The following is a 27,504-nucleotide window of genomic DNA, read 5'->3' as shown; positions in this document are numbered from 1 at the left end:
TGGACACACGGTGTCAGACGTGAGGCTCTGCTGTTGTGGCTGGGTGGGCAAATGGCGTCAGATGTGAGGTTCTGCTGTGGCGGCTACTGGGCACAAGGTATCAGTTGTGAGGCTCTGCTTTAACAGCTACTGGGCACACGGCATCAGACGTGAGGCTCTGCTGAGATGGCTACAGGGCGCATGGCATCAGATGTGAGGCTCTGCTGTGGTGGATAGTGGGCACATGGCATCAGACGTGAGGCTCTGCTGTGGTGGCTACTGGGCGCATGGCATCAGATGAGGCTCTGCTGTGGTGGCTACTGGGCGCATGGCATCAGACGTGAGGCTCTGCTGTGGTCGTAGTGGGCGCACGGCATCAGACGTGAGGCTCTGCTGTGGTGGCTACTGGGCACATGGCTTTAGATGTGACACTCTGCTGTGGTGGTTACTGGGCGCATGGTGTTGGACATGAGGCTCTGCTGCAGCTACTAGCTGCCTTGTGGTAGTCGATGTGTTTGTAATTTAGTGATCAGTTATTTAGAAGTAGTTCTTAACTGACTTTTAAACAGTACATATTGGCATTTGGGGAAGGTATTTATCAAAGTCTTAATTTTGTTTTAGAAGAATTCAGTTATTTTGGAAGTTACTTCGTGTATTAAATTGAAATTCACGCAGTGGTTAACTGTTGTCACTACAAAAGATAATACCAAGCTTCACATATTGGTTTGCTAGAAATTCCTTTAATAATCCACAGTGAGGCATGCGATATTTGTTAGCTGTACAATACACACACACAGCTTGACTAGACGATCCACTGGCTCTCAGACATCGTGCACCCAGGAGGAGAAGGCATTATCTTGGTCACCAAGTTATGGATTTTTCTGGAGAGATTCTGACAGATTCTCTATTGGCAACGCATGTTGCTGTACCTCTCTCAAGCCACAACTCCTCATTGTCCTTAAAGTTGAGGGCAACACATTTTAGTACTTCCAGCTCTGAAAGCCTACACAGAAATAACTTTTGCTTGTCAGTGTAAAACATAACCAGCTTTGATGGCTACATTTCAATTACTGAACTTGCCAATTGTCGAAGAGGTGTCGAGGTGTGTGTAACTCAGTTTTAATATAGTTCTTCCATTTAAAATACTGTCTGGGCTCCTTGGCCAACTCTCACTCTCACCTAACGCCACCAGGTATCTGCAGTCTCCCATTGGAGGTCAAACACAAATCTCAATCCACACTGACAGTTGGGGATTCGTAGCCCATCGAGGTGTATCAATAACGTGAATGTGTTTTCGAAATTTCTGAAAGAACTGGCATGATGCACAACTTCAGCTGTGATACATATTACATACATTGAAGGTGAAGGGGGGAGAAAGGAACTAACCACACTAGTTGCATTGGAACTTTTTGCGGACTCAGTGGTGACGAGTGAAAGTGTAACATTCAGGACCGGGACATGAACCCGGGATCTTCTGCTTAGTATGCTGTCGCATTAACCACTGCGCCTTTGGATACGATGTTAATTGCAAATACACAGACTATCATGGTGTGCTCCTCAGTCGACTCAATTTCACATAGTGCCACCGCTTATCCACCGCCCCCTTCCACGTTCTCGGTGCTCACTAATTTTAGACACCCATTGGAGGTTGAACATAAAACGTGTACCCACATTGACGGTTGCAGATTCGTAGCCCATCGAGGTGTATCAATTATACGAATGCTCGGCATCTGTTCTTTTGGACATGTCTGAAAGAACAGACACTGTTTGTAATCCGCACATTTTCACTTTTCTCCACTGATTCTGCATAAAGTCCTGACACAGCTGCTGTACTTAGTTCCTTCATTTTCCTTTCCTTTTGTCCACCTCCACCTTCCATTTACATAATATGTATCACTGCTGTGAAGCCCGCACTGTGTCTGTTCTTTCGGACACGTCCGAAGGAACAGACACCGTGCATCCATTCATATAATTGATACACCTTGATGGGGTATGAATCCACAATGACCTGCGCAGATGCACATTTACATTTGAACTCCAGTGGGAATCTAAAATTATCTAGCATGGAGGATATGGACAAGAACTGTGGGTAAGTGGTGGCACTAGGTGAAATTGTGACTCAGCCAAGGAGTGTACTGAGACAGTCTGTGCATTTGCAATTAACACTGTGTCAGTGTGGTGCAGTGCTTAGTGCAACTGCCTGGTAAGCAGATCCAAGGGTTCGAGTCCTGGTCCAGCACATATTTTTACTTGTCACTGTTGATTCCACACAAAGTCCCAATGCAGCTGATATTAGTTCCTTCCCTTTCTCCCTCCTCCACTTTTGCTTTGCATAATATTTTTCATAGCTGCAGATTTCGTGGGGTGTCTCTTCTTTTGGACATGTCAAAAAAGAACAGACATCATGCATTCATATAAAAAATCTTGTTGCTTCAATGCAGCATTTTACTTATTTAAAAATCGTTATTTGAATATTTATTGCACGTTTATAGCAGTTTGTTTGGTAGATGGCCAAAAGTTGGTTACTGTGGGGGAAATTTGTAATATTTTTCGTTACTTACTGGTGAGAATTCAAAGAAAGAAGAGAGAGAGAGAGATATTGGTTTATGGAATCATCATCTGCTTCTACAGTTTCCTGCCCCTCTTCCCCTGCCCTCCCATCACATTTTTCTCTTCTCTCTGCATTACACATTCCTTCATTCTGACAGTCCCTCAGGCTTCCTCTAGGTCTCTTGCCTCCGCCTGCCATTTCATGAGCCTGTCTCAGTATCCTGCTAACTCTGAAGCTTTTGACATGCCCAGATAATTTTAATCTTGTCGTTTCTTTGGTCTTGTGGATGGGCTTTTCTCTCATTATTTCTCTCACCATCTAATTGCTTGCTCTATCCATTCTAGTAAGTCCCATTCTAATTCTCTGAAATTTCAACTCACAACCCTATATCCTGCCTTCCCTTCATGACTCTCATTTTTGATAATATGCTTGGCATAACATTTGCTTGCTTTCTGGTGGTACATCATTGAGCCATCCTGGCTTCTTACATTGTGCAGGAAACCGTGTTCTTGCCTTCTGCCTTTCAATAATCTGTTTCTCATTACATTATACAGCAACTAATCTTTAAGAAAACATGTTTTCATAGCCCAAAACTGTTCAGCAAGACTAACATGCAGTACTCATATAGCAGAACACCCCTGTACAAGACATGTCATGGGGGTTTAGGTAGACACATGCTCACTCACAGCTTTGGGATCGAATGTACATATGTGGGGGAGTGTGGTGGTGTTCAGTACAATGAAACTTCATTCATTACGTTCTGTGTTCCTTAAATCCTCTCATTAAATTGCATTTTATGGGTGTGAAACAAGCCAAATACACATTAGTAGACAGAGATCTCAATATCACTTAGCAGAATGCCCTCAAAAAATTCATATCTGTCTTGTTTTGCTATAGATGCATAGTATGTTTAAAAATTTTTCATTTACAGAAGTTAAACCATCAATTACATTACAATATTTTTCACATGGAGGGTTATGTGCTCTTAGAATGTAAATCTGATGTTCAAATATTTATGCCGGAAGAATCATATTACAAATCTGAACTGTACCTTTTGGATATGCATGCCAAGTATGCTCACATGTCCCCTATGAACTTAATGATTTTATACGTAGGATGTAGGAGCAGGCACGGCAGTTGATCTCAAGTGACTGAGATAGGTGCTAGATGAGTGTGTGATACATTTATTTTGTAACAATATATTGGGTATACTTTTATTTTTTCTCTTTGTCTTGAACTTTTTTAATTTTTATATTTAATAAAACTTTTTTATTTTTTGCATTTTTAACTCTGATGATAACTCTTAAGAGTTGAACCTGGTAGAAATCTACCAAATGCGATCGAGATAGGTTTGAATACAGTACTACGTTAACATAATTGTTTACACTTACAACATTTATAACATAAATTGCATATTTAAAAAGAAGTGTATTCGCTAGAATAGTTTAGCCCAGGAGTGGGCAATGTCAGTTGCATTCAGAGTGCCCAGAAGAGGTCCTTGAGACCACTGGATGGGACACTTGGGCAGGAATACATGTGTTAGGTTGTCTGTACCTCACCACAGTGTCACAGGTTAGACTGTAGAGGCTAAACACATTTTAGAAAATTTGTTTTAAAATCTTGTTCCTTTCTGCAATCTGTCTGAGGAGTCTCCAGACTTCCCATGAGGTATTTCTTAAGCCAGTCCCATCCAGCGACACTCTTATGAAGTTGACATCATCTCCAGTTCAGTCTGAGTTTGGCATTCGCGCACCTCATTTGCTCTGAGATGTTCTCAGTTTCAGTTTTTGGGTAGCAAGTCAAATACCGTTTCATGGTTTCTGTACAGATGTAAGGACTTCATTCTTTCTTTGTAGCAGAATCTGACTGAATGCTCTCTTTAAAAAAACACAAAGAAATTCTGGTCATACATAAAGGCTGTCATTGGTGCTACAATTAGTGCCCAGACATTCATGGACGACACTGGAACTAAAATCGACGATAGCAAAGCTAAAACAGACATGTTTTACTCAATTTCCAAATGTTCCTCTACTAAGGTAGGTATAGAAGTACTGCCACAGGGTGAGTGGTATATAAGAGGGTGTTCAAAAAGAAATGAGCCGGAGGCATAGTTACAGAAACCAGTACCTGTATGTTACAAATATTGACCCTGGCTGTTGAGACACTTGTCCCACTGTGACACAAGGCAGTGAATGGCTGTCTCGTAAAATTCCTGGGGCTGCAATGTTAACCAGTTTCACTCGTACAGCTGGATGTCGTCGTTCCGAGGTCAATCGTTTGCCCCTCAGGGCCTTTTTTAAGGGGGACCAAAAATGGTGTAATCACAGGGAGAGAGGTTCAGAGTATATGGAGGGTGGCCGAGAACCTTCCATTTGAATTTCTGCAGGAGTGCGACAACTGTGTTGGCCGTATGAGGCTTTGCTTTGTTGTGGAGCAGAATGACCCCACGGGTGAGATTACCCGGTCATTTCAATTTGATCGCTTGGCGAAGGGTGGTCGAGGTTTGCGAGTAATGCTGGGCATTCACTGTTGTTCCATGCTGCAGGAAGTGAATCAGAAGGGGGCCATTTTCGGTCCCCTTAAAAAGGCTCTGAGGGGCAAACAATTCACCTCGGATGACGACGTCTAGCTGTACGTGTGCAACTGGTTAACATTGCAGCCCCAGGAATTTTATGATACAGCCATACACCGCCTTCTGTCACAGTGGGACAAGTGTCTCAACAGCCAGGATCAATACTTCTAACATACAGGTACTGGTTTCCATAATTATGCCTCCAGCTCATTTCTTTTTGAATGCTCCTTATAGTTACTAGTGGCAGTTGCTCTGAGGAACAGTTGAAACCACTAAAATTCAACATGGCTCCACAGAGTTAAAATTTGTGGGAATATGAAATGGAATGATCACACAGGCTTAGTCATAGGTAATGTATATGGGAGATTTTGGTTCATCAGCAAGACACTATGAACATGTAGTGGGACTGGTTACGTATCAATTGTGTGTCCCTTCTTAGAATATTGCTTAAGTGTGTGGGACCCATAACAAGTAGGACCAACAGAAGACACGGAATGTGTACACAGAAGGGCAGCACAAATACTCACAGGTTTGTTTCAGTCACGGGAGAGTGTCATGGAGATGCTGAAAAAACGTGAAACGGTAGACACAGTCACCTGACAGCTTCGAGAACTATTGTTAAGTGAGCTGTATAAGAATATACCACAGGATCTTACGAATTGCTACTGTAGGAACTGTGTGGACAAGGTTGGTCTAATTACAACATCACAGACGCAATTAGTCATTCTTCCTGCACTCCGTATGCAAATGAAGCAGGAAAAAATACTGTGAGGTACAATGGAAAATACCCACTGCCAGCCACTTTACAATGGTTTGCAGATTATGGAAGTAAATGTAAGTTCTCTTTCTTGGCAAGATATATGGTACACAATAAGTCACAGTGAGTGAGTAGAGGAAACATTACACATGAAAAAGATGCAAAATATCAAAGTGCAATTACTGTGTACCCTGATCAGCCACAACATTCTGACTGCTGATCTACTATCGATGCAAAACCGTCCGTGCGATAGCAGCATCACCTGGTGAGGTATGACTGCTAGTCAAACACACGCACACTGCATGTAGTACCAGTGAGCACGCTGTCTGTGTGTAGAATGGTGAAGGCATGTGACGTATCTGAATCTGACCGAGGACACATTGTGATGGCACGGAGGCTCGGCATGAGCATTTTGGAAATTGCACGATTTGTCGGGTGTTGCAGTGGTGAGTGTCTTCAACATGTGGTGAACCCCAGGTGAAACCACGTCCAGATGATGTAGGATTTGGCAGCCATCCCTCGTTACAGATACGAGACGACGTAGGTTGGGCAGGCTGGTAAAACACAACAGGCGGTGAACTGTGGTGGAACTAACATCAGATTTTAATCCTGGGCAGAGTACAAGTGTGCCTGAACACACAGTGCACCGAACACTCCTAACGATGGGCCTCCACAGCTGGCAACCGTGCCTGTATCACTGTTAACATCACGACATCGGCAACTGTGACTGAAATGGGCATGTGACCATCAGTACTGGATGTTGGCGCAGTGGCAGAACATTGCACGGTTTGATGAATCCTGATACCTTCTCCATCATCCTGACAGGAGGGTGCAAATCCTTTGTCTTCCAGTGGAACAGCTCCTCGACACCTGTATTGTGAGACAGAGGCAATCTGGTGGCGGTTCCATTGCGCTCTGAAGAACATTCACATTGGCATCTGTGCAAGGCACCGTGATGGCCAAGGAGTATCATACACTGGTTGCAGATCATGTACATTCCTTTGTGACAATCACATTTCCCAATGTCAGTGGCATTTTTCAGCAAGACAATGCACCATGTCATAAGGCCAAGAATGTGATACAGTAGTTTGAGAAACACAGTGGCAAGTTCCAATTGATGTGGTGGCCTCCAACTCTCCAGATCCGAACCCGATCGAACACATCTGGGATGCGACTGGACGTGGCATCAGAACTCATCACCCCATCCCCGGAATTTACGGGGATTAGGTGACTTGTGCGTGTGCGCATATTTGTTGCCTCTTCCCTCCAGTGGCCTAGAAAGGTCTCATTGCTTTCATGCCGCGGCACCTCGCTGCTGTTATCTGTGCCAAAGGTGGACACACCTATTAGGTGGGTAGTCGTCATGTTCTGGCTGATCGGTGTAATTGGATAGATAAAAAAATCTACTCACCGAGCGGTACCAGGAGAACACACATATAAAGGTATTTAAATCTACAAGCTGTCAGAGCCAGTGGCTCCTCCTGGCTGTATGGTTGATGGGAAGGAAGAGGGGTGAAGGAGAAAGGACTGGTGAGGTTTAGGAAATGGGGAGTATTTGGAAAAGTCACCCACAACCTTGCATCAGGGGAGATTTGCCAGATGGGATGAGACGGAAAGACTGACTGTTGGAGCAACTTTTCCAAAATATCGCCATTTCCTAAACCAAACCAACCCTTTTCTTTCACTGCTCCTCCTTCCGTTTCAACCCTTCTGCCAAAAGGAGGGAGCCACTGGCTCCAAAAGCTTGCGAATTTAAATATCTTTATAAGTGTGTTCTCCTTCTGCCACTAGGTGAGTAAATTTTTTCATCCATCCAATTACATTTTATTTTCAAAAAGTGCAAGTACTGATGGTAGTTGATGGACATAAAACAGAACTGAATAGAACAGAATATTTATTTGCCTTTAAACATGTTTACATGCAACCGGCGCCATCAAATAAAGTTTGTATACATCTATAACTACATTACAGTGTTCTTACATGGCTCATCGGCTACATGTAACATTAGACACAGGCATGAACCTAAGTTATTACTTTACTACAATGTACCTCAATTATAACTTTATAAAATATTACAATTTATAGTCATATATAGATAATTCAGAAAAAAATTTTAGGTCACCATTACATTCTTCAAATTTCTCCACCACATATAAAGCTTTACCTTTTACCAGTTTTGTTACTATATTCTTCAGTTTATTCACAGGTACTGAAACACCATTGTTAAGTAATGTGTGAGTGAGACCAAGATATTTATAACTGTAGTGGACTTTTGCTAGATTGGCATATGGCTTATCAATTGCATGTTCATTTCTTGAGTTATAGTGGTGTACTGAGATCCTAAGATCAAAGTTAGCCAGTTTTCCTTTAGTATCTGCTAGAGAGCTATACACATACATACTACGGCCTGTCATAATATTAATTTCGTTTAAAAAGTTACACAATTCCTACGATGATAGTCCTGCAACAAATCTTATAGCTTTTTTGTTATTTAAACAGAGGGTTTGATCCAGGGTGGTTTCCCCATAGCAGAATTCTGCAAGTCAGGTGGGAATTGAAGAAAGAAAACTAGGTGTACAGTACGAGAGTTTCACCAACACAGCCTCTAAACTTATACAGCAGATAAATCACATGTGAGAATCTGGTGCGCAATTTATTTATGCTTAGGTACTTCAGGTAATACATTAAAATATGGAAGCTATTAGTTTCCTCTTTTGTTACATTTAACATAAATAAAATGTTTTATATTTTGCTATTTTTATGAGTTTGGATTAGCATGAAATGAGAAGATAGCCCACACCTATTTATTGCAACTGCTGCATTATTTTCTAACTCACCTAGGTTGGTATTCTCAGAAAATTAGCGTGGTGTCATCCGCATAGAGTACTGTCTCATGGGGCAATATGGAGGGCAGACAGTTTGTATGTGCCCAGAATGAAATTTTCACTCTGCAGCGGAGTGTGCGCTGATATGAAACTTCCTGGCAGATTAAAACTGTGTGACGGACCGAGACTCGAACTCGGGACCTTTGCCTTTTCGCAGGAGAGCTTCTGTTAAGTTTGGAAGGTAGGAGACGAGGTACTATCAGAAGTAAAGGTGTGAGGATGGGGCGTGAGCCGTGCTTGGGTAGCTCAGTTGGTAGAGCACTTGCCCGCGAAAGGCAAAGGTCCCGAGTTCGAGTCTCGGTCCAGCACACAGTTTTAATCTGCCAGGAAGATTCAGTTTATATGTGCATAATTAACGGAAAGGATCCAAGGGATGGCACATCTTTGCAAACAGTTAAGAGATTTTTTTTTTGTACACACAGTAACTCTTTCCTATTGCTTAGCTATAACTGTGGTAGGAGGGGCATTCTCTCCCTTATTCCTTAGTACTGCAGCTTTCTTATTAGGATGTTGCAGGCAACTGTATCGAAGGGTTTTCTTTGTTCCAACAGTGTCACACAGTTTATTGGCTTATTTTTAAAGCATTGTACACTTTTGTTATAATGTTGTCAACCACTTTCACAGAAAGAGGATACATCTGAAGCCATACTGCCCATGGCAGGTTATGTTAAATAACACATATAGTATATATTCAAAATATAGCTTTATCTGTTGGTGAATATAGTACTCTGTTACTTAACAAATGATTGGGTTGGGGGTTGGGTTGTTTGGGGGAGGAGACCAGACAGCGAGGTCATTGGTCTCAACAGATTAGGGAAGGATGTCGGCCGTGCCCTTTCAAAGGAACCATCCCGGCATTTCCCTGGAGCGATTTAGGGAAATCACGGAAAACCTAAATCAGGATGGCCGGATGCGGGATTGAACCGTCGCCATCCCGAATGCGAGTCCAGTGTACTACAAATTATTGGGACATGTGAAAAGGATTGATAACTGTCAGATGATTATGCATTATCTTCCTCATGGATAGGCTTGATTACAGACAGTTTTAGGCATTCTGGATGGGCACCTTCATGTAATGTTTTGTTTATTATTTTTGTTAAAGACATTATTATCTCTTCTGTCATGTGTTTAATAACACAATTAGAAAAGGCATACTAGTCTTTAGGTCAAGAATGAATGAGTTTGGCTATTAAAAGCATAGTTGTTACTCACCATATATGCTGAGTCACAGATAGGCGCAACAAAAAAGACTGTCACAAAATAATATTTCGGCCAACAAGGCCTTCGTCAAAAATAGGCAACAGACACATACGCACACTGATGCAAATGAAACACACACACACACACACACGATCACAGTCTCTGACAGCTGAAGCCAGAGACAGTTTGGCTTAGCTGCTCGAGAATGTGGTCATGTGTTTGTGAGAGTTGTATTTGTATCAGTGAGTGTGTGTGTCTGTTGCCTATTTTTGACAAAGGTCTTGTTGGCTGAAAGCTTATTTTGTGAGACCCTTGTTGTTGTGCCTACCTGCGACTCAGCATCTCCACTATACGGAGAGTAGCAACAATCCTTTTCTTAATATTGTTACATTCCATCCTGGATTTTCCATTGTTTGAGTTTCGCTATTGCTTCACTGATCTTACATAACATGTATTGAGCTAAAGTACCAGCTATGAGTGAGAAGGAACTCAGTGTTTAGGAAGAAATTTATCGGAAGTATGCCGAAGGTGAAAAAAAGTGTTACGGAAACTTTAATAGTTGTGGCCCTTGTGCATTTGCTATGGTGCAACTAACATGAAATGATGGAAGACTGAAAATCACTGCAGGAAATGTATTTTTTCAATGTTCACTGTTGTCCTGTATTTATTTTCCAAAAATGGAGAAGAAATATCACAGGCAGGCCTACAACACATTCTGAGGAATGAAGGAACAGTCATTTTGCTCATGAAAACAAGTGCGGTGAATAAAAGTTGTACAGGGAGACTAATGGCTGAATACAATAAGCAGATTTAGGTTCAAACTGAAGTAGATTGCAGTAGGCCTAGTTATTCAAAGATGAAAAGGATTGCACAAGATAGTGCGGAGGGCTGCATCAAGCCAGTCTTTGCACTAACAACAACAAAACAACAGCCTTACTGTGTGGCATACACTAGGCTTGAATTATTCTGGATAATCCAGATTACGTAAATCAAGATATCTGCACACTAGTGTTAAGACTAGATCCTGGTACATAGCAAACCAGTTTTATTTGTGCACCACTACAATTAATTGTGTTTAACGTTATCTGGCGTATGTTTTCTTTGTCAGTTGTAAATTTATTTATTTGTGAACATGAAATAGCATTCAAAACAAATTACACAAAGGATTATGACTCTCAATTTATTTCAACGTGGGCGTAAGGTAGAGCCAGCAACCCAATGCATTCGCCTTTGAATAAATTAGTAAAAAAAATACATGCGATGAGATAAATTATCAACTATTCGTGTAAATAATCAGCATTTCCTAGTTAATCATGACAATTACAATAGTTTTTTTTAAACGTGATTTCATTAGTACTCCTTCAATGCGACTATGGCGCAAATCCCAATGACAATTATTTTATTTCTAAAACTCTAACGTTGGCTCATGGCTTAGTCTATTGTATAAAGCGTAAGGCTATGTCAAACTAAGGTATTTCTGCCATAAGAACTAACAATTTTTATACACTTTAAAAATAGGCGCACGAAATCACCGGTGTTAATCAAAATAAACATCATACATCATTCTTACGGTTTTACACACATGTAGTTTACGGGAGGTTCTGAATATTTATGTTATTGTGCGTAGATTATTTTATTTATGGTGATAAGCTTGTACAATGCATTTCCATCTCTTCTTTCCGTTCATTATCCAAACATAAACACATACAATACGAAGGCGCTGCAGAACGCAGCAGTGCCAGTGTTTTGTCCTGTCAATCGATTAGTTTCCCGCAGCGAAGCTCTCGAACGTCCTCATAAAAATGGCCGACGTGTGGTCTGGTGCGGACCAACCTAACGTGATTTGTGCTCTGTAAGGCAGCTGACATGTAACAAATTCAGCTTTAGTATCAAAAGTTGGAGCCGTCGTCCGAAACGACGTGGCTAAAATGGAGTTACACGACGATAATTCCGCTGTTAAGGATCGCATCTTAGAAGACATCAGGAAGGCGATCAAGTTGGTGCGTAATAGAGCAGAAAAACCACCTTCACATAAGCGCTTTCGTGTCCATTTTTGGATTTGCAAATTGTCATCAGAGTGCCTTTATATTGGAAGAGCGTTCTGTCTAAACCATTGTGAATCTGGCTTATTGCGTATTAGCTGTTACGAATGCGGTCGATTGAGGAAGGGAAAAAAGAGAGAGAAAAAGTGTGATGATGATAGCAAACAGGATGACGTCTTTGTTTGGCGCAGCTGATGCTAAGTTTCCGATGACTAATGCTCCAGTTGTGTCATGCTTAGCGTGGGTGGGGATCATCACTAGTTAGTCGTGGATTTGCAGTCTGCCTGTACTGTAAACCGATATTAATGAGAAGACATTCGCACCGACGCGATAAAGCAAAATACCGTTTGAAGGTGCAATCGGTAGTGAACGTAAATAGACTGGGATTTAACAGAGAAAAGTAAGATCATCTAAAAGGGGGATCCACTCGTTCATTGATCGAGACTGGGTGTTCTGTAAGTACACATAATGTTCATGCAATGGCTTTGCAGAGTTGAAATAGCTTCTCAGAAGTATTGCCGTTGCGGGATGTCAGTAAATAGAATGGCTGTGTACCTGTTATATATTTTTATTTCGCCTGACTGCGTGTGTTAGCGAGAGCTGCCGAGAGTACAAACAGCACGACGAACCATCGTCTTAACAGATTACCAATTACGTGTTGGCACAAACTTTAATCTCACGCATCCTTTGTTTTGACTGCAACTGTTGAATCAGTAAAACGCTCTTCCCAACAAGAGCTTTCGTTTGCACCTGGTATGTTGCTCTGTTCAATATATAAACCGTTGTCATCTCATTTTAGTGCGGTTAAAACAGTTAAAAGCGTGTTTTTTTTCTCGAAACAAATATGACGTGCAGTTCTCAGCTGATATTGACTCAAGTCAGGCTATCTTCTCTTTGTTTTTTTCATTATGGTTAAGAGTGTTGTGACTTCGCCTTATGAGGTGCTTTAAGTTTTCGAGCTAAGTACCTTTATTAAAATATGCTACTCTGCTGGAAATCTGAGAGCTTTCTGTCAGCAATATATCAAGGCAATACGAGATACAGTTACTTTGCCTTGTCTCCACTTGTACCATATGTTTTAGACAGCTTGGAAGTACTGCATTGGGAGCAAGGCAGTTAAATTACGTGAACAATCACTGAACATAACAAACAAATAAAATGAGGATATCATAGGCCTACATGAACAATCATAATTCAGTTATATAAATGGGTACCAATTGCCAGTTTCATTCAGTTTCTTGTCCATATTTTTCACAGATGAGACTGGGTAGAAACTTGTGTGTACTGCACCATATGTTGTTCAGTTTTATTTATTGTATCATTTTGTTCTGTTTGCTATACATGGTGGATGAAAATAGAATTCATAAAATGCTATTAAAAATTAAAAATCTACAATATGTGTGAGACTTCTTGATCCAGTAGAATCTGACAAATATTGACTCAAATGACATGCTCATATGAACTCTACTCTTGGATTCAGTAATCTGTTGGTTGTGACAAAAAAGTTAACATTTACCTCATGTGCTCACATTTATCGTATTAGGTCAGAGGTAAGTGGAAACTGCAATCTGAGTGTGGACTGGGTATGTATTTGCCAGCAGGTATAACCATAAACTAACATTGTTCTACGACTTATGAACCGCCAACTTGTAATAAAAAAATCCAAAGTGAACCATTCCTGAAATGAATTTATCAAATAACATTAAAACTAAGATAGTTGGTACCATACTTCTTGTCAGCTGCAATTTGCACGAAAGTGCCATTTGGATGCAGATGTCTTGACTACACTTTTTTATTATTTCCAGAATCGCCATACACTTTTGACTGTTCCATCAATTTCAAAGGCTATAAAATACAGCACAAAACACATATCAAAAGATATGAAAATATTTTATGTTTCACCATTGATTAGAGACATAGTACAGTGAGTAGAATGTGGTTTTTAGCTTGTCACTGTTTCAGCAATTACAGAAAACTCTTCAGTAGGTACAGTGTATCTTGTCAATATTAGTAACTTAGAGACAAGTGCAAACTGCTACAAAGGAACAAATTAGAAACCAACTGGACTAAACCACTAGGCGGTGCTAGATATGTGACCACATACGTACCAGCACATGATGCATTTGTTTATTCACTGTTACCTTTTCTCATCATTACCTGGTATAAAACAATTTCATCAGTAAACAATTCACAGAAATCATTTTACAATTACTTACAAAGAGGCGTGTTTACAAAACGGTGCATAACTGTTTTAGATCAGTTGAAAATATCACAGTGGAACAGGCCACCGGGCAGTGCTAGTGTAGATAAGGCAAATTGTTAACAAGCAATTTTTGTTTTTTAATTTTTTGTTTTTTATTTTTACAACTTACAGAATATCATCAGTGAAACTTCATAAATGCTTTAAGTACTTTACAAAACATAGAAATAGTTGAGGGACAAGTGGCTCCCACACATTTTCGTTTCCACAAATGGAACTAATGCGTGAACGCCATACAGGAAAATCCAAACAATTTGAGATGATGTACTTTTGAATCACCATATGTCAGTGTCATCAATAGCGTACGCCGAGCATCCACATTGCCTTGCGTAATAAAACTACATAACCACCAAACATCAGATTAACTAAAACACAATCCGGAATTAAAATCATATAAAAACCACTCCAGTATTAGTGTTAATGGTACACTGGAAATTGTGCAAACTTCCATTACTTGTTCCTATTTTCTCATATTGCATACCACATTTTCTTATGCTTCCAAGATAACTCTTACAGACATATAAAACTCTTAGAGACATATAAAACATAAGCTGTAATTGTACATATGATAAATTAATAAAAATAAAAATTAAAAGGAGGATGAGAAGGGGAATATATTTAGAATTGGCGATTCAAAATAAGGTTTACAAGATCTTGGGAGGGGCTGTTACTATGGAATTGTTTTTCTGTAAATAACAAGCATTATTTCATTCATTTCATTTATTTATTCATCCAGAAATCTTGTTGCGTTATTACACATAGATGTAGGATAAGTTACATTTCACTTGCTTTAATACATAAATATACTTATTTTGTAGGTATGCAGTTACATGCATAAGTGTAGACATTCTTAAGATATACATCTATATAAATCATATGCTGTACATAGTGAATCATGACTTTTTTGGGGTCGACAGAAGCGTCCGATCCAACGCGTCGGCTTTGACCCGTGACGTAAGGGTGTCGTCATGTGTGACGTCATGACGGCGCAGAGTTTGGTTTGAGTGTGGCTGTCTCCAGTTCTGTTTTATCTTATTTTATTTACTTTTCTGATCTGTTCGTTCTATCTCGTGAGATTTTTTAAAATTTTAAAACACTTATTACTTATTTTAATTATCTGTTTCCTCAAATTTCTGTTTTAGTTTATTATATTTATCTTTCTGATCTGTTCGTTCTATCCCATGAGATTTTTTTTAAAAAAAGACAAACACTTATCAGCTACTGAAGCATCATTCTTCTATGGGTTGCAGGGGTAACGACCCCTGGGGAGGTGGGTGGGTATTCATGCATGGCTGTCTTCACTTACACGTTGTAGCTACGCAAGGCGTCTAAATTTGTTTATATTTAGTTTGCCCCAAACCCAAAACACCCCATTTCCCGCGCTTGTCCCGTTAGTGTCATTAGTCTTCTTGTGGAAAGTGTGTGTGTTTGTTTTTGTTTCCGCCATATTTGTGACGTCATGGGTCAAAGCAGACGGGTGGGATCGGACGCTTCCGTATTTCCCTTTTTTGGTATGTTACATACTGTCATGAAGAATGCTGAAGATTAGATGGGTAGATCACATAACTAATGAGGAGGTATTGAATAGAATTGGGGAGAAGAGGAGCTTGTGGCACAACTTGACTAGAAGAAGGGATCGGTTGGTAGGACATGTTCTGAGGCATCAAGGGATCGCCAATTTAGTAATGGAGGGCAGCGTGGAGGGTAAAAATTGTAGAGGGAGACCAAGAGATGAATACACCAAGCAGATTCAGAAGGATGTAGGTTGCGGTAGGTACTGGGAGATGAAGAAGCTTACACAGGATAGAGTAGCATGGAGAGCTGCATCAAACCAGACTCAGGACTGAAGACCACAACAACAACAACAACAACAACAACACATACTGTCATCAGATAATGATTGCAGAGTAACACTATTTACATTGTGTTATCATAAGTGCAGATGAGCCATAACAAGGAACAGTTATATCTGTGAATAGAGTCAAATAAGTCAGTTGAAAGTAATATTTTAACACATCCAGTAAAATACATTACAAAAATTGTTTTAGATTACTATTCATAAATTCTTCCACTGAATAGAAGCAGTGCTTCTGTATGATTGACTTTATTTAGGATCTGAATCCTTTCTGGCAAGACCTGACATTTTCAGGTAGCTTCGTATACAGAAGTACTCCCCTGTGCCTTACACTACTGTGCCATTTATGTAGCCTTTGATCAGCTATAAATATGTCATTGGAATGACGAGTATTATGATAATGAACGTCTCTATTTTTTGTAAATATATGGAGATTTTCATGAATAAAACATTCATGAATATAGATACAAGGCACTGGCAAAATACTGAACTCCTTAAAGAGATGTTTAATGGTGAAGACAAGGGTACTTGTTTCATTGTCTTAATTATTCGCTTCTGCATAATAAATACATTCTTATGGGAGAAGCCCCAAAAAGGAATGCAGTATGTAATTATTGAGTGTACTAATGCAAAGTAGGCACATTTGTGTGTTTCGATATCACAGATTTAACTTAAAATACTAGAAGCATAGCACAAACTGTTCATTTTATTTAATAATTTATCTTTATGTATGTCCCACTGTAGTGTCATGAAGCAATTAAGAGGGGGGGGGGGGACATAGGAGCAAGGGGATGGGGTTAATGGAGGGAAGGGAGAGAGGGATGAAGGAGTAAACAGGATTAATCTTTTAGAGATTTTTGTAAAACTGTTTGTTGTCCTGTGCTACAAATGTTTTATATAATGATAACTTCAATTAAAATAACATGAAAGCTTTTGGGAACAGCTGTAGTAGTGCTGTTGTAAGGGATTTTCGGGAAAAAAAGGGTTGAAATTCTAGATGTTGTTAAAGTTAAACTGTTTGAGTATGGAAGGGTTTTAAATAGATAAGGCCATCTGACTGGGTGCCATATACAGTTGACGACACTGGAATGTGGCGTTTAGGCATTTTCTGCCATGCAAGGGCACCAGTAGAAAACTGTTACGTAGATACGTTGTATCTTGTCAATATTCTTCAGAGACACACATGCGTAGCTGCCAAGGAACAAATTAGAAACCAAGTGGTCTAAACCATTAGGCGGTGCTAGGCACATGGTACGCAACACTTTTTTGTTAACAACAAGCTTTTAAATTATTACATTGTATATAATGCTCTCATCAGTAAACAATTCATAGAAATTATTTCACAGTGTTTTACAGACACACATTTTTTTTCTACAGAACAATGTGTAACTGTATTTTTGAATGACCATGAGAACAATACATGGTACATGGAAGGGGCTGCTGGATGGCGATGCACTTGTTAACAGACAATTTGCCTGATTTACACTAGTGTCACCAAGTGACCTCGTCCACATATTGTTTTTGACCATTCAAAAATATAGTTGCACAGTTTTTTTATGATTTCCAGGAATTGCTTACTGATGCTATGGTTTTATACAATCCAGTGATGAAAAAGGTTGTTGCAAACAAACAAATGTATTGTATTCAACGTATCTAGCACTGACTAATTTGTTCCTTGGTAGTAGTTTGCACTTGTCTCATGGTGAAGAATGTTGATGAGATAAAATGTACCTATTGAACGGTTTTCTATGATTGAGATAACACTGGTAAGCTAAAAAAAATCATCTTCTTCTCACAGTATTAATTCTCAAATAATTGGTGAAATGTAACATATTTTCATATCATTTGACACCACCTTTCTATTGTATTTTATAGACTTTGAAAGTGGTAGAATGTTGAAAACACGTAAGGCTGTTTTGGAAATAAGAAAAATTGTGGTGGAGACATCTGAAAGTTGTTAAAAATACTCCTTATCAGAACACACAAATGTGTGACTAAGATTTTTCTCGATTTGTTTGAGCAGGGTTAGACACAAATTTGTCAAGAGAGTGTAGTCTTTCAGATAAAATACCTCTGCAAGCGTACTGAATGAATATTATTTTGTACAGCTGTTTCCACTAATTGTAGACCAATATGGCTAGCATTTCCATCAAATATTAAAATGACACGTTGGCTATGTAATTTGTTGTTTGTATGAGGGTTTTGTATGTGAGGTATAAAAGCTGTAGTGAAGCACTGATAAAACTTAGGCTCCTCCAGCCACCCATTTGTTAAAGCAGCATAATGTCACTGTGTACACATTATACAAAGCCAATAGACTCCAGACCATTCCACCCTGATTTGTGATAAATGGTAGCAATAAGAGTCATCTGCAGCAACACAGGACAAAACAGCTGTAATCTCCATACCTGATCCAGGAGACTTTTTTTCAGTGGCTTTTCATCTTCCGCAAGAGCTCTTACCCTACTTGAGTCACTGCAAAACACAGCATGATGTCTCATAGTCTTTTGGACCACATATTTAATACATATTATTAGTTCATGTAGAAGTTATAAACTGCAAATGGGTCTCGAGCGGTGTTTGGGGACTGTTGCAGGTGCTAAAGTTTCTTCAAAGAAATAAAGGGGGTTCCGTTTCATAAAGGCCTGATACCAATCCTCACCAGGATGATCATCTTTAAATGGAGTTTTCAACGATTTTTGTTTAACATTCTGTTGTGCCAATTACTTTAAGTTCCTCTTTGTCACATGGATATACCATTTCTGCATGAGCAGTTAAACAGTTGGCCATTGTAGCTTCAATATGTGGAGGAAGAGCTTAAGGATGCCCAAGATCTGATTTATCCAGTGGTACCCTCTCACCTGAAGGAATCAGAATAAAATGGTGCAAATCATGTATAAAGGGTCAGATTCAATTCCTTCCTTTCATTCTGGACTCTCAGAAAAATATAGTTTCCATCCTTTAATTTGGTGGCATATGACTGATTTTGTGTCACCTTAAGCTGCTGCTGCTTCCGTAAATAATTTAATTTTATAACATTATGAGCATCCCTTGGCATGTCATTTACAGCATAAGTGCTTTCTGCATACATTTTAATGTAGGTCTTTGCTGTTTTTTCAAAGCTTGATATGGAGAAACATAAATTATTTTGCAATTGTCACTCAGTTTCTGTACCCAGTTTGTAATTTTTTAGGGGGTTAAAGTAAATATGCAGTGGTTATTATTTAGCTTGAAAGCAAGTAATTTCGTTATTATAATCTCATTTGGAAAGGATAAAATACAGGGTGTAAACGGTATAAGGCACCAAAATTGTACAGATGGTACATCTCGGTGTGCTTGACAAAAAAGTCTAATGACATTTCCTTTTATCGTGTACTTTATTTTTGTGTTATTAAAACCTAATGTTCGTAGGATAGATAGTATATGCGTTTCTGTTTACGTAGTCAACCGACAGTACACGGCGTACCGAGCTTATCGCCTACAATGGCGGATCGGCCAGAGAAAGGCATCGAGCCGACCAGAGGATTGAAATCATTAGACGTGTACAACGACGTGGTGTGATAAACAAGTGCTACCGAAATAAGGAATGTAAACAGTTTTTGTGTTGTAAAGAATGTGTAATTCGCTTTACGTGAATTGAATACAACCAGTCTGTTTCTCAACAAGTCGATAACGAAGGTCGTAGTAGTAATGACAAGCTAATATCAAACACAATCTATTTCCATTAGTACAAATTCAATCAGTCACCAAGTAGATAGTTGTGCACTAGTTACACTCACCTGTTTCACCTTTTTACAGCAATGCCATAACGAATACTAAATTCACATTATTTTCCTTCTCTACAACAACATCGTAACAAAAAGAAAACCCATTACTTCGTTTCCTCTTACACCAATACTACAATAAATGCTCGAAATGACCACCATTCGTTCCTACACATGCTTCATTACGGCGAACCCAGTTTCGTCGCACTCGTTCACACACATGCACATTGGCCTTTATGGTATTGGCAACATCTAAAATCTTCTGCGTCAATTTGTCCACATTGTTCACTGGCTCAGCATAAACAAGTTTCTTCATATGGCCCCAAAAGTAAAAATCCAGTGGATTTAAATCAGGGCTGTGTGCTGGCCATCGACATGGACTCAAACGCCCGATCCATCGCCCTGGAAATCGACTATCCAAAAATCTGCGTATGCTGTGACCAATGTGGGATGGAGCACCTTCGTAGAGGAACCACATGTTATGACGTATGCCTAACGGAATGTCTTCTAACAACGTTGGTAACAATGTTTCCTCTAGAAATAGTTACCAGTCAAGCGTGCAGGTAAAACATAGGGACCAATAATATAATTATCGAGCATACCCACCCACACATTTACAGAAAATTGTCGCTGAAAATGTGTTGCCACTACGTGGCAAGGATTGTGTACACTCCACGTGTGCATGTTATGGAAATTAGTTATTCTGTTGCGAGTGAAACACGCTTCATCTGTGACGAGTATTTTGTTGACAAAATTATGCTGCGCACTGTGTAACAAAAACCACTCTGAGAATTCACGTCGTGGAGGGAAATCTTGTTCTTCCAATGCTTGTACGCGTCGAATGTGCTAAGGCTGCAGACGCTCCTCTTGCAAAGTGCGATGAATGACAGTGTGCGATATACCCACATGGCGGGTGGTGCTTCTAGTACTCTGAGAAGGATCCTCCTGGATGCGGTCCAGAATTCTTTCCTCAGCTTCCAATGTACGATCGCCGACCCTCTGCCTTCTGGGCAGGACATTAAAGAGCCAGTATCTCTCAATCTAAGGAAATTAAATACGTACTCGTCAGTTGTATTCTGTCATGATGTAACAAAAACGGGAAGCATATCAGAACAGAAGATATGTTTCGCATACGGACAAAAATTTACAAAGGTGCAGATAACTACTGTATTTTATTAAGATGTAAATGCATAATAATCGCATACAAGTAGAGAATTACAATGGTACAAACCTTTGGTGCACGAAAGTCGTCATCGTGGGAAGCGTTCTTGATAAATTCGTACAGCTGCCCTCGCAACACCTTTTTCCTCACCATAAATTAAATGCATATCGCATAGTTCAGCTATAGTAAATCTCCTTTCCATCATAACAGTTAACAGAGTTGCAATAACATCTGCACTGGTTACTCGCCTACGGTCGTCGCTCGGTGTATTAAAATGACACAGCCACTCAGGCCCCAGTTGCCTATGTGTTTACGATTTACGCTCGAAATGTCAATACACGCAGCGGGCAATGACATGAACCGATTGCTTATGTACGTACGTGCACGGCCAAGTATCTACTTTTCCAAAACCATTATCCTGAGACGAACTGTGTTTTTTTTTTTTTTTTTTTTTTTTTTTTTTTTTTTTTTTTTTTTTTTTTTTTTTTTTTTTCTGGGACAACCGTAGGAAATACGCAAACATGTTACTAGACTTTTTTGTCAAGCATTGCAAGATGTGCCATCTGTATAATTTTGGTACCTTATACTGTTTACACCTTGTATAAGGGGTGGTCAAAAAGCTTTGTTTGAAGAATGGATAATCCAGAATTGGCATCACAATTGGGCAAAGTTGCCGTGAGCTTTGAGGCAGTCATTTCGCTGATGCACCAGATTGTAGAGGCTGTGTGAAGAAGTCCGCAATTGCTGCTACACATCTTCGTCTGACAGGAATTTCCGACCCCTCGAGACCTTTAAGGGACCGAAGGTGGTGTAATCGTAGGGGGAGAGATGTGGGCGTGGGCAGGTGGTAGTGTGTCTCCCACTTGACTTGGTGTAACTTCTGCACCACGACATTTGTGATAACGGCTGTGTGTTATCACGAAGCGTCACCATCCTTTGACACACCATTCTGTGATGATGGTTTCCAACAGACATGCTGCCCTGTACACATTCTTCATTCTATGTCTCTCCCTCATCAGGCAAGAAAAGAATGATGGCATGTTGCTTCTGTTTGGTGGACCATTTGCTAATAACGTCACCGTAGTTTACATTTCCACATTTACCGTACGCACTTTAGAAACACACGAATGCCACAATAACCCCTTGACTGCATGTCTGTTTTTGTATACCCACATCGGAGTCATACAAAATTGCATATATGCTGAAGCAAATCCCCTCAGAGGGAAATTTTTGGATCGCTGTGTATAGCTTAATAAACCACAAATAGCATGTTTAAGTTACCAATAAATAAAGGAAAAAAATGTCTTCCTTCCCAAATCTGGAGCTATCAAACTGCTAGGTACATCAGTATAAAAAGCTGAACAGTGAACAAAATTGAACAATAAAGAGAGGCAAGTGGTGTAGAATAAAAAATCAAATCTCTCTCCAGAAAAATTTTTTCCCTCTTGTTTCCAATTACCCCTATTTTACAAATACCTCACCTGACACTATATATACATTTTCTGCTTTTGCTGCAAGCAGAAAGTAATGTAAAATGAAAGTATTTGCTTCCAGTCGAACCCAGGATTGTTCTGTTACACTTTAGATTCTGCCTTCGATACAAAGTCATTAATAATGGCTCTGTCTGGCCATCCTCATTTAGATTTTCTGTTGTTCCCCTAAATTAGTCCAAGTAAAGGCTGGGATGGTTCCTGTATCCAGGCCTTGGCTGGTCACCTGTCCAACCTTCATAAAACTCACTTATGTACTAATGAAGAAATCATTAATAACATTTCAAAATGAAAAATGCAAATGTCCTACATACATACGAGGGTCACTCCAAAAGAAATGCACACTATTTTTGTAAAAATACAGTTTTCATTCTGCGTATGTGAAAGTCTTACAGTGTGTAGATACATCCTTCCCGCTTGTTTTCAAACTTAGTTCAACCTGCTCCCGTAAGTGGCGCCATCACAGCATGTCTTTAAGATGGCTGCTACACTTGACATTCGTCAGAAGCAACATGCTATCCATAGAGTTCCTGTGCTGTGAAAACAAGACAGTGGGAAACATCCACAAGAGGTTGAAAAAAGTGTATGGAGATGCTGCTGTCGATCACAGTACAGTTAGTCTGTGGGCAAGCTGGTTACATGATGAAAGCAGGCATGGCAATATTGAGGATTGTCCTCGCGACACAGTGAATGAATTGTCACACTACGTTGGGATAAGGGAAGGAAGTGTTTGGAGAATGCTGAAAGTGTTGGCGTTAAAGAAGGTTTGTGCCTAAAGAAGGTTTGTGCCTAGTTGGTTCCAAGGATGTTGACAGTGGCTCACAAAGAAATGAGAAAAACGGTATGGAGCGAACTTTTGGAACAGTACGAGAATGGTGGAGATGAATTTCTTGGAAGAATTGTGACAGGTAATGAAACATGGCTCCATCATTTTTCACCCGAGATGAAGAGACAATCAATGGAGTGGCATCATGAAAATTCACAAAAAAAAAAAAAAAAAAAAAAAATTCAAAACCACATCTTCTGCTGGAAAAGTTATGGCTACGGTGTTTCTCGATTCCGAAGCGCTCTCACTTGTGGACATCATGCCAAGTGGAACTACCATACATTCTGATGCGTATGTGACGACTCTGAAGAATTTTCAAGCTCGATTGAGTCATGTTCGACCACATTGGCAAAAGCAGGATGTTTTGCTGTTGCATGGCAATGCACAGCCACATGTCAGTCAAAAAACCACGGAAGCGATCACAAAACTCGGATGGACAACACTGAATCACCTGCCTTACACCCATGACCTTGCTCCACGTGACTATCATCTTTTTGGGAACTGAAAGACTCTCTCTGTGGAACGAGGTTTGAAGATGATGACTCCCTTGTGCACACTGCCAAACAGTGGCTCCAGCAGGTCGGTCCAGAATTTTACCGTGCGGGTATACAGGCGCTGGTTCCAAGATGCCGTAAGGCAGTTGAGAGGGATGGAAATTATGTGGAGAAATGAAAATAATGTTCCTAAAGGATGTAGCTACACACTGTAAAACTTTCAAACATGTAGAATAAAAGATGGATTTAAAAAAAAAATAGTGTGCATTTCTTTTGGCGTGACCCTCGTATATAAACAATAACAGAAACATAATCATGTGGCAAAAGCAGATTAATGGCATCCTATAGTGTCATTAAAATAACATGCATTTTTTAGCAGTTGGCTTCAGAGGAAGTAGTGTGTGACATTGTTGCCAGTATGTGCTGAGTGACTTGAATTCAACTATTGTTCTCATAATCAGTTGCTTTTGGGGAGACTTCATGATCTGAACTGTCTACATCTACATACGTACTCCACAAGCCACTGCATGGTGTGTCGCAGAAGGTACCTTGTACCACTGCTAGTTATTTCCTTTCCTGTTCCACTCACAAATACAGTAAGGGAAAAATGGCTGTCTAGATGCCCATGTGCAAACCATAATTTCTCTGATCTTTGTGGTCCTTGTGTATAATGAACATTGACAGAGAAGAATTGTTTGGAATCAGCTTCAAAACCTGGTTTTCTAAACTTTCCCAACAGCGTTCCTTGAAAAGAATGCCACTTACTCTTTGGGGATTCCCACGTGGGGTTCCCAAAGCATCTCAGTAATAACTGCGTGTGCTGATCCAGCCTACTGGTAATGAATCTAGCAGCCCGCCTTTGAATTGCCTCAATGTTTTCTCTTAATTTGATCTTGTCGGTTCCTAAACACTCGAGCAATACTCAAGACTAGGTCACTCTACTGTTCTATACACGCTTTCTTTTGCTGATGACCCACACTTAATACCTTTGTCTCTTGACGAACACTCGCTGTCGAGGACATTGTACTGGATTCTATTACTTAAAAAGTCTTTGAGCCACTCACATACCTAGGAATCTGTTCCATACACTTGTACATTTGTCAGCAGTGGGGTACTGCTTTATCGAAATCTAGGAGTGTGGAATCTGGCACGTTGCCCTTCATCCACAGTTCACAGGATATTGTGTGAGAGAAGGGCAAGGTGAGTTTTGCACGAGTAGTGACTTCTAGAATCTGTGCTGATCTGTGGACAAAAGCTTTTTCTTCTCAAGGAAATTTATTGTATTTGAACTGAGAATATTTGAAGAATTCTGCAGCATACTGATGGTAAGGATATTGGGCTGAGTTTTTCTAGGCCATTCTTGTATCTTTCTTATAGAGAGGAGTCACCTGCACTTTTTTTCCCAGTTGCTTAGGACTTCATGCTGGGTGGGAGACTTGCAACGAATGCAGGATGGGGGGGGGGGGGGGGGACAGTGCTGTAGAGTGGTGGCTGGTGGTTTTAAAAATTTCAAAGAAGGCCAGCTGATTGTATTATCACTACGCTGGAGAGGGAGTATTGTAAATATGCTAAGCAAATTTGGGGCGACATTGATTCAAAAATGGGTTTCCCTTTGCAGTGAGATATTTCCACAAAATTTCACTCGCCAGCTTTCTCCTCAGAATGAATGCTATTGACAAGGGATTTCGTATTTCTAGATTTCCGGAAGGCTTTTGACGCTGTACCACACAAGCGGTTTGTAGTGAAATTGCGTGCTTATGGAATATCGTCTCAGTTATGTGACTGGATTTGTCATTTCCTGTCAGAGAGGTCACAGTTCATAGTAATTGATGGAAAGTCATCGAGTAAAACAGAAGTGATTTCTGGCATTCTCCAAGGTAGTGTTATAGGCCCTTCGCTGTTAGTTATCTATAAAAACAATTTGGAAGACAACCTGAGCAGCCGTCTTAGGTTGTTTGCTGATGACGCTGTTGTTTATCGACTAATAAAGTCATCAGAAGATCAAAACAAATTGCAAAACAATTTAGAAAAGATATCGGAATGGTGCGAAAATTGGCAGTTGACCCTACATAATGAAAAGTGTGAGGTCATCCACATGAGTGCTAAAAGAAATCTGTTAAATTTCAGTTACATGCTAAATCAGTCAAATCTAAAGCCTGTAAATTCAACTAAATACCTAGGAATTACAATTACAAACAACTTAAATTGGAAAAAACACACAGAAAATGTTGTGGGGAGGGCTAACCAAAGACTGTGTTTTATTGGCAGGACACTCAGAAAATGTAACAGATCTACTAAGGAGACTGCCTACACTATGCTTGTCCGTCCTCTTTTAGAATACTGCTGCGCGGTGTGGGATCCTTACCAGATAGGACTGATGGAGTACATCGAAAAAGTTCAAAGAAGGGTAGCGCGTTTTGTATTATCGCGAAAGGTGGGAGAGAATGTCACTGAAATGATACAGGTTTTAGGGTGGACATCATTAAAAACAAAAATGTTTTTCATTGCAACGGAATCTTCTCACGAAATTCCACTCACCAACATTCTCATCAGAGTGCGAAAATATTTTGTTGACACCGACCTACATAGGGAGAAATGTTTACCACGATAAAATAAGGGAAATCAGAGCTCATACAGAAAGATATAGGTGTTCATTCTTTCCATGAGCTGTACAAGATTGGAATAATAGAGAATTAGGAAGGTGGTTCGATGAACCCTCTGCCAGGCACTTAAATGTGATTTGCAGAATATCCATGTAGATGTGTAAGTAGATGAATGTGGAAGTGTTTTGTTGACTTTAACCTACTTAGGCAGAGATGACCATTGCGAGAAAATAATGGAAATCAAAACTGACATGAAAAAGTTTAGGTGTTCATCTTTTCTCAAGTGCTAGTCCAGAGTGGAATGGTTAAGAAATAGTGTGAAGGTGGTTCTGTGAACTGTCTGCCAGACATTTAAATATGAATTGTGGGTAGACGCAGATGTCTGCCACACACTATAATATGATCTGCAGGTAGGTAGAGATGTCTAACAGCCCAAAATCGAGACCTTATGCAATGCTACAGGTCTGTCTGCCACCACAAACTCCAGGTGTGTGGATTCTCTTTGACCACCCACTTGACAGTCAGTCAAAACTGGCACAAACTGGTGGAATCAGACTACGTAACTGAAAGATAGCACTACGATGGCCGTAATGTGTAGCGCATTGTGGTTTTTGCCCAGTGATTTTGTAGCACGACAACGCTCGACCCCACATTGAAGAGAGTTCAAAACATACCTGGAAACATTAAAATGGAAAGTCCTACCCCACCAGCCATATTCTCCAGACATTACTCCCTCCGACTATCACCTGTTTAGACCAATGGCGTGTGGCCTGGCTGACAGACACTTCCGGTCTCAAGAAGAAGTCACAAATTGGATCGATTCGTGGATCGCTTCCAAAAATGAAAAAATTTTTTTACTTGGGATTCGTTCACTGCCTGAAAGATGGGAGAAAGTAGTGACCAGCGATGGAAAATACTTTGAATGATACATGTGTAACCAATTTGTTTAATTAAAGTCTGAAATGTTGGGGAAAAAGCGGTGGAAGCAAAGTTGTACATCTTGTAGTACAGTGCTATTTGAAATCAGTGTCGCAGAGAGCAGTATTGTCATTTAAGGGCATAAC

General features: G+C 40.1%; 1 protein-coding gene across 1 annotated transcript in view; it reads left to right on the top strand.

The window, feature by feature from the left end:
* Positions 1 to 11,756: 11,756 nt before the first annotated feature.
* The window catches only part of LOC124719799, a 293,431-nt gene continuing 277,683 nt past the window's right edge, over positions 11,757 to 27,504 (top strand). Inside the window, exon 1 of the mRNA XM_047244994.1 lies at positions 11,757 to 11,944. Within this exon, the coding sequence (XP_047100950.1) occupies positions 11,873 to 11,944 (72 nt within the window). The 5' untranslated portion in view covers positions 11,757 to 11,872. The remainder of the gene's footprint in view (positions 11,945 to 27,504) is intronic.

This window comes from Schistocerca piceifrons, chromosome 11 (genome assembly GCF_021461385.2).
Source record: "Schistocerca piceifrons isolate TAMUIC-IGC-003096 chromosome 11, iqSchPice1.1, whole genome shotgun sequence".
NCBI lineage: Eukaryota > Metazoa > Arthropoda > Insecta > Orthoptera > Acrididae > Schistocerca > Schistocerca piceifrons.
This window is presented reverse-complemented; position numbering and strand designations above follow the sequence as displayed.